Source organism: Cyprinodon tularosa, unplaced genomic scaffold, assembly GCF_016077235.1.
Source record: "Cyprinodon tularosa strain WSP-4 unplaced genomic scaffold, ASM1607723v1 ctg543, whole genome shotgun sequence".
NCBI classification, from domain to species: Eukaryota; Metazoa; Chordata; class Actinopteri; order Cyprinodontiformes; family Cyprinodontidae; genus Cyprinodon; species Cyprinodon tularosa.
The window spans coordinates 414,253-428,931 of NW_024039278.1; the positions used below are offsets into that span (position 1 = coordinate 414,253).

Genomic DNA, 14,679 nt, shown 5'->3' on the forward strand with positions numbered 1-14,679 from the left:
GATTGAAACCGCTGCAGATTTTAGTTCGCAAAAAGATATACCTCTACCTTTAACCTCCTTTTAATAATGAAACACTTTATCTTGAACATTAAAAGGGTTTTATGATGTAGGATGCTTTTCATTAATTTAAACTATATTTACATTTTTAATGTAACTTGGAATTAAATTTCGCACATTTTCTCGCTTGATTAGCGCATACAAGACCACGGGCATCGCATTCAATCTCAGCAAAGTATAATTTAAGTAAATAATAACGATGATAATAATAAACAAAAAAACGCAAAGGTATTGCTGAAGTTTCCAATGTCAAACTCTGCTCTAGTATCTCTTATGCTTGTTTTTGAAAACTCAACATTGTCAACGTGAAAGATGTGAATATTTGGGTTTGTTTTAGTTAAAAAGCCTCATCGTTATTTTGTTTTTAAAAAAATATTCATTATCCTACATTACAACTCACTTATGATTAGTACGTGTTGAATTTTTGGAATATTTTCTAAAATATGCATAAGTTATAATTGCTTTAAATAATTGTATGTATAAAACAATTTGAGCAAACCCATAAAAAGCACTTTATGTTAACATAGAGGTAGACTTACTTGCTAAACGCTGTTCAAATGCAATTAAAAAACAAGAAATGTATGTGTAGAATAATTAGATCAACATTAAAACTGGACACGTTTTTATTCCCCTCATGGATGAACTAAAAATGTCGGCTTTACACGACTGGTTTAAGAGTACCTTTATTTGGATAAGCAAGAAGATCCTGCTTACCTGGTGCGTTTAAGCCACAGTGGAAAGCTGGGTCTTTTTATTCATCAGAGTATGGCTTAAAGTTTACACTTAAACATTTTATCTTAAAATCAAGTAAAACACGGTTACAGTAAGCTATTTTAAAAGGGCCAGGTACTTAAAAAGTAAATTAAATAATTTGCTTAAATATGTTTAAGAGTTATACTTTTACAGGAATCAATGTGTCCGGTTACCAAGTTGTATCGAAAACAACTGAAGTTTGTTTGTTGTTTTCTAAGGTGGAAAAGTTCAACTATTCCTCCAGTATTTGATTAGTTTTATTTTGTGGCATATTTTTTTTGGTAACTTGGATTTCAGAAAATCTGTCATCTAACCACAACCAGCTCAAGCCCCTACGTATAGGGTCATAAGAAAATTGATTTGAGGACCTTCTACTTCTGCTATTAAAGTCGAATTCTGCAATAAACAGGCAGATGATAAAAATCATTACCACCTACTTTAAACTTACTGCACCTACTAAAAGCTTATTGCAGTGTTTCTCACTTGTCTTATTACACTAAATGATTAATTTAGTAATTAGTTTACTTACAGTAAGTGTCATGTTATTAAACTGTAGCGCAAGAAGAACAACAAAAAATAGCTTTGATAATAGAAAGTTACATTATACAGAAGCAGACATGATTAAATCAAATAACCAATTAATTATCAAGCATGTACTTAAATAACACAAACAGAAGTACTTAATCCAGATAAATTAGCTCTTAAAAGAGTAGTAAATATATCCTAAAGCTCTTTTTTTTATTTTTTAAATATGGACTACCTTTACTGGCACACATTCATTTTTTTATGAAACTCTGTTCTTTCTGAGTAAATTACTTAAAAAAACCACTGCTTCCTGTCTTTTCTGTTTGCAAAGCCACTTATTACATCACTGTGACTAAAAGCCAAGTTCTTTATGTTGAACGAGGCATGATCAGCTCCCTCGGTCATTCTTCTCCCAGAGAAGATCTGAAGTAATTATTTGTTTATTTGAGTTTGGGAAAGCTGTGCTCTGTAGATGTAACAGTCACAGGGAGAGCATAGGTCATCTTTAGAGGTACGTAAAATGTTGGGTAGAACTCATATCCTATTAGATCATATGCTCTTTAGGATATCCAAAATGTTTTGCACCTTTACAGCCATTGCTCCATCCTCAATATAAGACTGCTCACCAAAGATGAGATTGTGTCTAAGAAGATTAGACTGGTCTTTCTCTCAAGTTTGTTTATCTAGCCTTGAGAACAACCATTTCTTTTTTTTTACCCATAAGTAATGAGCCACCCTAGAAGAGTGTTAACTTTCCAGTATGATAATAAAGTTGCGGAAAGAGAATCAGGTTTACAGCTGGCTTCTTCTTTCAGCCTGCGTCAACAAACAAACTCCTTTCCAAGATCAACTCTCATTTTTCCTCGCACATGATCCCTTTCCAGTATCCTCTTTTTAGCCTCCTCAAAAGGTTTAAACATTTTTCTTTGCCTCAGCTATGAACAGTAGTAGAGCAGATTGAAAAATAGTAGAGCATAAGCTTTAGCTCCACGACTATATTATGTCCTAAGGCCGTAAAACAATTTTTCTCCCAGGTCACAGGACCTGGCCAACGGCAGTGCATTTTCTCCCAATTTAAATAGGTGGTATTTCAAGAGGGTAGCCCCACTTGTAGCATTGATAGTGTCAAGTATTGTATATTGGCAAGGGGAATCATTTAAAATAACTTATGTGTCAACTCTTTGGGTCACGAAGTCCATGGTGTGCCTTTAAGGTTCACCAGTGTGAGCATGAACTATACTACTATACTTGATGCTTATGATAGATTTATGATCAATGTATGATCAACATTGAGAGAAACTGAATGTCTGAGAGAACTTAAACTGGGGTGTCACCCTTTCCTTGAAAATGTCAGAGCATTGGTCAGAGGTGGCAAGAGGAGCCAAATGTTTCCATGCTAAGACTCTTTATGAGTGAAAAGTAAGATGCATGCGTTGTGTGAAAAGTAAGATGCATGCGTTTTAGGTCTAAAACATCTGGGAACAATGCGTCAAAAGGAACAGTTTTTAACAAGTAAAGCATAGAACCAACAGAAACTATGTTTTCATATAATGGCCTTTTCTCTTTAACAAAACCTCCACACTGCTCTACCGGTTTGCCAGCAACCAGTTTTGTATATTTACATTAAGCACAGCAGTATGCTTGAAAATAACACCTGTTTCACTTTTACCAGTATGGACATATTATACATCTTTAGAAAGCTTAGATTCCACACAACTCAACTGCCAAGTTCATTTCATGGACACCATGAGCGCTAAAGCACAATTAATAAAGATATAGCAGCATGTTAAATCACAATTTTTAAAATAAAGCTTCAACTTCCTACCTTTTAAGCGATCCTGAAGCCGTATTAAATTGAATCTTATATTGTTTATATCTGTAAGGGTCTACAGATAAAAAGTAATCCAGCATATTTTTAATAAAAAACATTTGATAATGAGAAATTGCTGCATAAAGTCATTTTTTACCATCAGAAGTTTGATCCTTACCCTAGCTTCAAAACGTTTCCAGTTGATTTTGGGGACTTTTAGTTTTATCACCTTCAAGCCTACAAATAAAAGTGTCCCCATCAATTTTGTTTGAGATTTGATTCCAGGACAGTCCTCGAAGCATCACAAGGACACCCCGTCTCTGCTGCCATCTTTATGCCTGCTTCCCCTCACATTATTCCTCATAAAGTCTGGCTACTGTGAGATCCACACGCAATGTTTGTTTCTAGAGCCAAATAAATTAATATGAAATTACTAAAACAAGCAGTGTTGGGAAAGTTCTCTTTCTACGTGAACTAGTTCAAAGTTCAGTTCACACATTTTAAAATGAACTAGTTCAGTTCATAATTCAAAATTTTGAGCTAAGTTCACAGTTCCAAAAAAATGAACTAGTTCATAGTTCTTTTTTTTTTTTTCATATAATTACACCATATACACAACTATAATAACATAAAAATCTGTAAAAGATAGTGAAACTGCTGCTTTTTAAGCTAAAATAAGCCCCAGTGCCTTTTCTAAGCTATATTTTATTTTTTTAGCCATAGGCATTGTAATAAAAGAAAATCAGCATCCAAACTTAAAAAAAGAATAGGACCGCTGTCATCACTCAACCTGGAGCGGTGCACCCTACACATGTGTAGGGTGACTACACCATGTGTAGGGTTGTTTGAAACCTTATTTCATAAGTTACAAAGCCCAAAGGACTCTATGAGGCATAATATTGAGCTACTTGGTGCGTCACTGGCTGACGGGAAGTGACTGGAAGTGAGATTTCAGGGACCGTATCTGGCTCAAATCGCATCATACAAAGATGAAGACACTTTTCTTGTAGATAAGAAGACGATGTAAAAAAACATAGCACACATCGCGGGCTAACAACCTAGGAAATAAGCATTAGGACGTAAATATTAGCAAGATGCTGAGCATCAACTATGACCAGCTAACTTTTCTGATCTCAACAACCAGAGGTAATGGGCGATTTTCTCATCATGGAATATTCTTATGATGAATATGCTGGATTACTTTTAATCTGTGGACCCTTATGGACGAATGGAGTATAAACAATTGAAAATCGGATTTATAAAACAGCTTCTGGATGCCTTCAAAATTATGTAGTTGTGGCTGCTTTGTTCGTTTACATTTTGACATGCTGCTATATCTGTGTTAACTGTGCTTTGGTGCTCATTGGGTCCATAAAATAAACCGGATGGTGAAATTGTGGAGAATCTAAGCTTTCCATATAGACATATCTAACATGTCTATATTGGTAAACATTATTCTCAAAACTCAAATCTTAAAATTAGTTAAAATTAGGTGGGTGTTCACTAGGTCTCTCTGTACATTGCATGGACTGTTTGCAGTTCTTTAAATTAATTTTCAATTCAATTCAATTCAGTTTATTTATATAGCGCCAAATTCACAACACATGTCATCTCAAGGCACTTTACAGTTCAATTAGTTGGCTGTTGTGGTTGAGGCTTTAAGCCCTTCCTCCAACGGTTATTTTTGACTGTAAAATATATACAAAAAAAAGCATTTGTGGTAAGAAAGAATAAAAGCTAATAATACAAAATAGAAACTTGAAAAAAAATAAATGAAAATACAAATAATGTTTTTCATGTTCAATGCAAGTATCCATGATTTATTCATTTGAATAAAATAATGATTCACTAGGATGAATATCTGAATCAGAGATCAGAGCTAATAATCCCACTATGATTAAGGTGATCTGACAAACATTCCAAAGTTTACCTTAGATTTAAAATGTAATTCTTCAAAGGAAATAGTTTTTGCCTCAGCCATGGCAAGAATATGTATAAAAGCTTTTTAGTAGTGTGTATGAAAGCTTTTTAGTAGTATGTATAAAAGCTTTTCACCAGTGTGTATCAAAGCTTTTCAGTAGTATGTATGAGGCTTTTTTGTAGTGTTTATTAAAGCTATTTAGTAGTGTATATGAAAGCTTTTTAGTAGTATGTATGAAGCTTTTTAGTAGTGTTTATGGAAGCTATTTAGTAGTGTATATGAAAGCTTTTTAATAGTGTGTTTGAAAGCTATTTAGTAGTATGTATGAAAGCTTTTCAGTAGTTTGTATAATCGCTTTTTAATAGTATGAATGACAGCTTTTTATTAGTGTAAAGAGGTAAAGCTTTTCACCAGTTTATATGAACAGTTCTCACTACTTTGTATGAGAGCTGTTGAGAAGGTTATATAAGAGATAAATGTTTTCACTATTTTATGTGAATGCTTTTCACTAGTGTTTATTCACGTTTTTCAGTAAATTATACGGAAGAGTTTAATATGTGTATGTGGAAGTTAATTCTGATTAATGTCCCTGGGGCACCTCATACTCTAATGCCGGTAGTGCATGCAAACCTCACCCTAAATGCGCATCTTAACATTTGCAGAGCAACCTCAACATGCCTTGTTAAAAAGAAAAAAAAATCCACATTCAATTTATGTGCACTATTCTGAATCTTTGAACAACTTGTAAGGAAAATGGGGCAGGTTTTGGTCCTTATTTCTAAGGGTTTGGAAGACAATTTTTGGCTTGATTATCTTGCTATGTGAACTCCCCTTTTGCAGTGCCTGTGTAAAAGTGTGGGTATCAGTAATGTATTGAAAATGCTTGGATATTTGTGTACAATATAAGATGAAAAAATAAATTCAACAGTAGAACAGTGCACCACATCCGTCAGTAGGATGTGGACAGAAAAAAGAGAGAAAGACAGAGAGAGGAAAGAAAGAAAGCCACAAACAAACAGAGCTTATTATACTCTCTTATGTCCCTCCTTTCTGCTGTTTAAATAGCACATGTTATTCTCCTGTTGAAGTCCTCATCCTGTTGTTATCATTTTCCAACAATTAAATCCTGTCTCTCCTCCCTTATTCTTGTTACTGCTGATATCGTCTAATCATCCTTTTTGCAATTCTGGTCCCCCTCCCCTGCTGCATTTTTAACTGGTGCCATTATCTATATCCTTTGAAATACAGGTATTCACCACCTCGAACTTCACAATGTTCATCTTATCTTTGATCTACCCCTCAAAATTTCTTGAAAAACATGTTTTTTTTTTGACTGTGGGAGGAAGCTGAAGCACCTGGCAGAAAGTCACTGGGCCTGGAATCGAACTCAGAAGCTTCTTGCTGCAAGGTGGCAGAGCTACCTATTGCGCCACTGAGCAGTAGTAGATATTAAACATACATTCTACTTTTCAGGAAGATTTTAAGTGAAGGAACATTGTATTTGCAATCCCCTTCTCCTTAAGAAATATACACACTCCTGATGCGTGGAGCTAAAGTTCTGATCTCATTTTATCCACATACGCTCTCGCATTTGGCAACTATTTAGCAGCTTTTCAGACACCTCTAGAAGCTTTTTTGTCCTCTTTATTAAGTAGCTAAGTAGCTATTTTTAGCTATTTTTTGTATTTTTTTTTTATATTTTTTTATATTGTTAGCTATTTTTTTCCCATGTTGTTGTGTTGACACTTTGGTGACAAGAAAAGAAAGCAACACCTGCTTTGAGTTTACTGTCTCTTTAGCAAGCTGCAATCTAAGCAGCCTTCTTGTGCAGCAAACTCAAGTGAGAGAAGTGCCACAACTTGACCTATTTTTACCCACAATGCCACAAAGGAAAATTTTCACATATATTTGCCCATTCATCACTCATTTCCGTAGTCAGAGTGACTCGTATTGACTGACCAAGATAAGCAGTCCCAGACCAGATCAGTCCTACGTGGCAAAATCTAACCAACCACGCAATATAAAGCAGTCGATGCAATGTAACATGTCAAGTATTGGATTTGAAAATAAGGAAAATTAGCCGACTCCCACAATCCAAAAACATGACTGTTAGGTTAATTGACTTGTCTAAATTCTCCTTAGGTGTGAGTGTGTGCATGAATGGTTGTTTGTCCTGTTTGTCTTTATGTTGCCCTGCGGATGACTGGCAACCTGTCCAGGGTGTACCCCGCCTCTCGCCCATTGACTGCTGAAGATAGGCACGAGCACCTGTCACGACCCCACTCGGGACAAGCGTGTCAGATAATGGATGGATGGATGGACGGATGGATGGATGTAAATTAGCTGACAAAATCTGTGAGTAGTGCAACCACCCCAGTTAAAGGGGAACATCGTTTATTTTGCATTGGGCCCCTCGATTTTACGTTGTTACATCATGTTCTACTCACCCATAAGAGTTTTGTCATTTGGAGCTGTTCTGAAGATATTCCATTAGGTTATATCCAAGTAACGTCTTCCTATGGGCAACGACTTGAAGGCACAAACTAAACTGTTTATAATTTATCATTTATGGTACGCCAGCATTCATAACACGTAGCCGAATCACTGTCCCCCAGACATCTGCGGTTATATTTTTTATATTTATTTTTTTTTTTTTAAAACAAAGTGGCACAAATGACACAAAACCCATATGGGTAAGTAGAACATGATGTAATAACGTCAAATCAAGGGCCATATGTAAAAAAAAAAAAAAAAGCGTTCCCCTTTAAGCTCGAGTAGCCCTTTTGTTTTACAAGATGTTTTACGAGATTATATATATATTAGGGCTGTCAATCGATTAAAAAAATTAATCTAGTTAATTACACACTTTGTAATTAATTAATCTAAATTAATCTTATATAATTTTTGCTATGAAAGTATTTTAAATATTTCAATTCAAATGATTCAATGAATAATCACCATTAGATACATTAAAGTTCAAAAACTCTTTAATTCACATTTCTTGCCTTCAGACGTTTAACATGTGTCTTTGTGGAATATGTGGCACATAGTAACGTAGGGGACACAATGAAAATGAATGAACACTCCCCTCAATATCAAAATTTTTAACATCTTTACAACAGCTCAGGCAACAGAGACCAAAAGTTTAACATATTGCAATATAGTTGAGCATAAACTTTCAATAAAAAAAAATAGTCCTTTTACCACAACATAAAAAAGCAACAACATCTGCCTCACCTCTACTTCTCCTTCAGCCAGTCACTGAGACAAACTAGCTTCTCTACATTCTCAGAGCTCAACAGAGATGGAAAAAGTACTCACTTTCCGTACTTGAGTAAAAGTACAGATACTTGTGTTAAAAATACTCTGGTAAAAGTGGAAGTACTGATTAAACTTCTTTACTCAAGTAAAAGTAACAAAGTACAGGCTTGTAAATTTACTTAAAGTATAAAAGTAAAAGTAGAAACTCTTTTTTCATGCCGTTGCCTACATTTTAAATGGATGACTGCCAATAGGACTAGATCTCCGTTGTGTTCATTTTCAATCATCTCGTCGTCCATACTACTATGCTAACGCCACCGCCACCAAGCTGCAATGATTTGCCGCGAATGAATACCGCCGAATCTGTCGATTCATCTTGTAGTGGTGCGTCAAATGCAACGTAGATTCCCATCCAATTAGATTGAATTTGGTATTGATGACGTGAAAAATAATAACGGTAACTCAATTGAAATGGTTCAAAACTAAAGTAACGAGCCAAGTTTTAAAAATGTAAGGAGTAGAAAGTACAGATATTTGTGTAAAAATGTAAGGAGTAGAAGTAAAAAGTCGCCATAAAAATAAGTAGTAAAGTAAAGTAAAAATATCAGAAAAATCTACTTCAGTACAGTAACGAAGTATTTGTACTTCGTTACTTCCCATCTCTGGAGCTCAAGGCTGCCCTCTTTTTTTTGGACTATGTTACCTGCAAGTGAAAAAAGTCTCTCACAAGGAACAGAACTTGCAGGTGCAGCCAGATATTTGCGAGCCAAGACAGACAGCTGTTGATGGGCTCCTGCATGAGTTTTCCACCACTGCAGCGGGCATTCCTCCATGCTAATGGTGGGCTCTGCTTTGTGGTGGTTCAGAGCCCTGCTTGGTTCAACCATGTCATCATCTGAGTCTGTGTCTGAAGCAAAGAGAAGGAGGCTTCTCTTTTTCGGTGGCTCTTCTACAGGTTCTAGGGTAGCTGTACTGGTTTTATTTTCCAGCAGAGCCTGAAGGCTGGTCCAGACTGCTTCTCTATCTCCTTTTTTAAGACACTTTAAGTCCTTGAAGCATGGGTCTAATGCTGAAGCTATGTTGAGGCATCCATTTTTGAGGTTTGCTTGCCGTTCAGACAGGTCCTTGAATTTTCCAATAAAGGCTGGCTCCTCGTCCAAAACTTCCATTGTACGGTACAGGTGGCAGAGAGCCGGCAACACCACAGAGCAGGAAACAGTAGTTTCACGTCCAAGGAGCTCAGTCACATATCTGCATTGGATGATAAGAGATACACACACTGCATTAGGCTATATCGGTCATAGCAGTAGCCTAGCCTACTTAAACAATTAAATAGTAAAAAAAAAAATACTGTAAATTTCGGTAAAACAAAAAATAAATAAATTTTTTGTGTGTGCGTTTGTGTGTGTAAGCTTTTACCTGCATGGTTCAAGGATGGTTTTCAGCGTCTGAAGTTTGTCCCACTCAGATGTAGTCAGCATAGTCAGATTGTGCTTCTGTCTGCTCAGTGTAGCCTTGATAGCCTCCTGGTTCTCCAGGAGACGAGAGATCATGGCGAGTGATGAGTTCCATCTTGTGCTAACATCCTGAATCAGACTTTGATTCACTTGCCCAAGTTGAGTTTGCTGCTGGAGTTCCTCTGTATTGGCAGGGCTATGTTTAAAATGTCCCTCTATCTTACGCCATTGATAACCATAAAAAAATAACATTGGGCCTCATGCAGCATTTAAGTATTCCTGTCGTAAATTTCTCTTTTTCTTTCTTACTATTGGGCTTTTACGAATGTGCCATATCAAACTCACCAAACGTTTTTAACATCAGTAAATGTTCTTAATTATTTTCCTAGACCTGATGCAGTCCGCTTTTGCGTAAGTGACCGTGCATTTCCAAGAAAAGTACATCTGCATATGTATCACCCCAGTAATCCATATAAGGATACAACTTCCCACACCTCTGTGTTCATTCATATGCATTGAAGAAAATCTTCGGGTTCGGAGAGCGAAGTTCTGCTGACTGACAGTTCAGTTAAAGGACCACTAAAAAGCCAAGGGCGGGTAATAGATTATAAGAACTAAAAATGACTAGAAGTAAATAAATATACATACATATTAAAAGAAAAATAATTTCACGAAAAAATAGTCAATAATTAAAATAAAACAACTTATATAAATGCTTAATATGAGTTCACAATCGACCAACATGGCACGTCATTCTGTTAAATCTTTTAACACACACACACGTGTGTTCTGTAAATCCCCAGGACACGTCTGTCATCCCTTCATGCTCCATCTCTCTCAAACACATAATCATAAAAATGTTAAAAATAAAACTAGGTTTGGATAAAGCTGACTGATTATGCAAGGCTCCTATGTAAATTCTGGAGTACCCGCAAAATTGGTTTGTACCTGAAAGAAGTTTGTACTTCTTGTACAAACAAGCTAATAACAAATTTGTTCCTATGAATGCTTCTTGAGTGAGGCCCATTGATCAGCTTGCTTTAAATACAAAGTGACATTCTTGCGGTGCATTACATGGACTATTTATGCTTAAATGTGGGTGTAAAGAGGGCCAGAGATCAGAGGAAGTCTTAGCTGTGATGTATAAAGGAAAATTGCCTGCTGTTGTGCATGCACATGGGTATATAAAACTTATTTGTTTTTACCATACCCTAACCATTTTCAGACATTTGCCATACATAAACCTCTAGTATTTATCCTATGCATTGTTTTATTTAAGAGACCACAGTGGGCTTCCTGTCACTGAACTTCCTTGATACATGCTCCTGGAAAGATCCAGGGTGGTGGGCTGCAGGTGGATCTATTGTTGATGCTCTGTCACGCCCAGTTAAGGATATTTCTACAAAATAATTTAGCCTGCAGATAGTATATTTTACTAAAAATTGGAAATGTTTTATTTTGTTTTCCAACTTTTAAAACTGTAGACTACTTTGTGTATATGTATACCTTAGATAATTAGATAAGTGTGGATTTCTTAAGATATAATGTGAAACGGTTAACTGTAGAGGTGTCAAACTCCAGTCTTTAAGGACCTGTTTCCTTCACCTTTTAGAAGTGTCTTTGTTCAACACACCTGAACCAAATAATCAGCTATCAGCACAAACTGCATGCTGAAGAGTTAATTAAGCTATTTGATTTAGATGTGTTGGATCCTGGACATTTCTATTGAGTCTGACACCCATGGTTTATAGTATATGAGTGGTTTTGTAAATTAATGTAAGTTATCTGATTGCATGGTAATTGATATGTTTACTTTATTATTGGTTGGTGCAATCTAGACTAATTTTGTTTATTTGCTTTATTCCAGTATGTGCAGTCACAGAAGAAGGATTGCTGGGATCCTCAGTGTGATTGTGTTAATAATCGCCTCAATTTCCTTGTATTCAAGGTTTGTACCAATTTCTAAAATACCTGTTTTAGGATTTTAATCTGAGAGGTTTTTAATGATAGTATGATTAGATAGTTTTAACAAAATTTATTTTTATTTAATTTTTTTATAATAATCATTCTTTCAATACTAGGCATCTAACTACCATTGCCCTCACTGAAGAACTTCATGCACTCAGGGAAGAAAAACCACTAAACATTATTGATTTGGATTCCGCAATTAACTTTGGGTAAGAGATCCTAAAAGAAAGGTGTATGTAGTTTGCAAAGTGCTCAGTTTTTTTCTACTTATTTTATGACCAATGAAAGGGCATTGGCTTTGATTGTCAAATAAAGTGTGTGTGTGTGTGTGTGTGTGTGTGTGTGTGTGTGTGTGTGTGTGTGTGTGTGTGTGTGTGTGTGTGTGTGTGTGTGTGTGTGTGTGTGTATATATATATATAATATACAAAATACAATTATTTGAAATGAATAATATTTTAGATAATTTTACATGATATTTTGCCGAATTTAAAAAAAAAAGTTTTGGCTTAACAAGCTTGGATGAAATGATTTGTGTTTTTTCTAATCAGATCCGGATATTGATATTAACTCGGCCATTCTGATAGCCTCGTGAGACCATCCTGATCTCGTGAGCTTTCAAGATTTTAGTCGCTAATCAGACTGGAGACCCTCCGTTAAAGAAAATTTGGAGCCGTTCACCAAACAAACGTCCAATCAGCGTTTGCTTTGAGACGGGTTGAGGTGTGACGCAACGAGATGCGCAACAGTTCAGTCTAAAGAACATGGCGGCTGCAGCCGATGAAACTAGCGTTAGCGTGGCTATCGAGCAAGTTTTATCGGAATTACACTGTATTTAACTGAAAGAAGAGCAAAACACTGCTCTGGAGGCTTTTCTCAGAGGAAAATATGTTTGTGCTCTTCTCCCGACTGGTTTCTGCAAGAGTAGACTGGCTTGTGGTTGTGTTTTCGTCGTCGCTCTGTTGGTACGTCATATGCTTCGTTGATCTGATCGGTTTATTTGGCCCGTCTATCACCAACATAGGCCAGTCAGCTAACCAGTATTTTCACCCTTTCCCAAAATTACTTAAACGGAAGGTTTCCAGATGGATATGCGGAGAAAATCCATCTGGCGGAGTCAGGTTACCATTCTGACACTGTCTAGTGCCTCATTCACACAGATTTCACACCACAGATTTTAAAATTGTTAAAAACCTATAAAAGAAGATGTGTTCTTGCTGTGTGGGGTTTACACTTACACAGATGCAAACAAATAACTGAAAACGGGTTTCATTCAGGAAACTGGTTCAACGGAGGGGATGAACCGATGTTCTGAGTTCAAGACCCACTTCCACAGACTGCCACTCTGGGTCCCTGAGCAAAAACCCTTAACCCCACACTGCTGCCCAGGCATCGCAAAATGGCAGCCCATTTAACCCAAGGGGATGGGTTAAATGCAGGGGTAAATTTCTGCAATGGGAGATAATAAATTTTTATTCAATTATAACTGTAGGTTTTTCACATAGTGCCTATTTAATGTCTCATTGTGACACCTTGCCAAGGTAACAACACTGGCTACTGCTTAGATTTATGTTACGTGATGCAAAGCATTGTTTTAAAGGGAGCAAGCACAGTAATTAAGAACAACCAGGCTATTTGACTGAAACACTTCTATTGGTGTCCTATCACACTTTTTAGCAGGCACCCTGCTAACATTTAGAATTAAGTATTCGCTCAGACCACAAAATGCCCTGCCGGAAGTACAGCGTGGATCAAGAATTGACACTGGGAAATCAGGCCAAGACAAATTAACATGTTGAATATTCCTGATTTTTAATTTTTAGCACTGTAGTGTTTTTTTTTTAAGTGTAAAAGAACACTTTTAACACAATTCAATTAAAATGCTTTATAAATCCTAATGGCAAATTAAATGTTTCAGTAACTAAGTTTAAAAAAAAAATTTTAAACCAGTTGTAGGTGTTGATAGTTGTAGAAAGGAAGGATCTTCTGTTGCGCTCCCCCTTGCGCCAGAACTGGAGAAGCCTCTTGCTGAAGACATTGTTTAATAATCTGAAGACTATGCTCACTGTTTTCCATAACTGTTTGAATTTTTCTTTGTAAAATCCTCTCTAGAGGTTCTACAGTTCTTAGAACAGAGTCGGCCTTCTTAATTAGCTTGCTGAGCTTTTTATTTTATATATATATTTTTTTTTATTATATTTTTTTTACAGTGTCCTGTCTGGCAATGTGGCAATAAGAATAATTGTCTTGATGCCAAAAAGAGCCTAACAGATTTTATTTTCACAAGTGTAGCAGTATGGCAATTTCTCCACTTGTTTCATGCATATAAATTGCTTTATTATAGTTATGCAGGGAGTTTTACAGTTTATATGGACACTTCAATGTAAATGGAGCAGAAAAACAGAAGAAGGAAAAAAAAGAGAAGATGAAAGAAAGAAGAGATATAAAGGAGACGATGACAAAACATTTTCAGTCTGCTTCATCACCTGTAACGAGATGAAAAAAGAACAGCACAAGCGAAAGACATGGTACGAGATATACAATAAAGCAACATCTTGAAACTATCGCTAAAGTAATATTAAGTCTGACATGTACTCTGTGTTACCTGAGCTTTTTATTAAGTAAATTGCTTAGATACTGTTACTCAACAAGATGAAGGTAGCAGGGGCGGATTTAGGAAATTTGGGGCCCTAGCCAAAGATGGGCAGGGGGCCCTCTGAATTAAGACAACACATAAAATGGACCCATTATACAGATGGAGAAATGTTGACAACAGCAAACCATTTGAAAACAATGCGAAGAGCAGTATTGCTAACTTAGTGCTTTTGTTGCTATATTTAGTGACTTTTCAGAACCCTCTAGCACTTCTATTTTAAGTCAGCTGAGTACAAAACAGAGAGGAAAACAACAAGAATAGGGACAAGAAGAGA

At 36.1% G+C, this 14,679-nt stretch overlaps 1 protein-coding gene across 2 annotated transcripts in view; it reads left to right on the forward strand.

Moving 5' to 3' along the window:
• The window catches only part of LOC119796323 (N-acetyllactosaminide alpha-1,3-galactosyltransferase-like), a 31,502-nt gene that overhangs the window by 385 nt on the left and 16,438 nt on the right, over positions 1–14,679 (forward strand). Inside the window, exons 2-3 of one of the 2 annotated variants that reach the window (XM_038304825.1) lie at positions 11,652–11,732; positions 11,866–11,961. In XM_038304825.1, coding sequence (XP_038160753.1) covers positions 11,653–11,732; positions 11,866–11,961 — 176 coding nt within the window. In that variant the 5' untranslated portion in view covers position 11,652. The remainder of the gene's footprint in view (positions 1–11,651; positions 11,733–11,865; positions 11,962–14,679) is intronic. The other variant, XM_038304826.1, reaches the window with a different exon arrangement.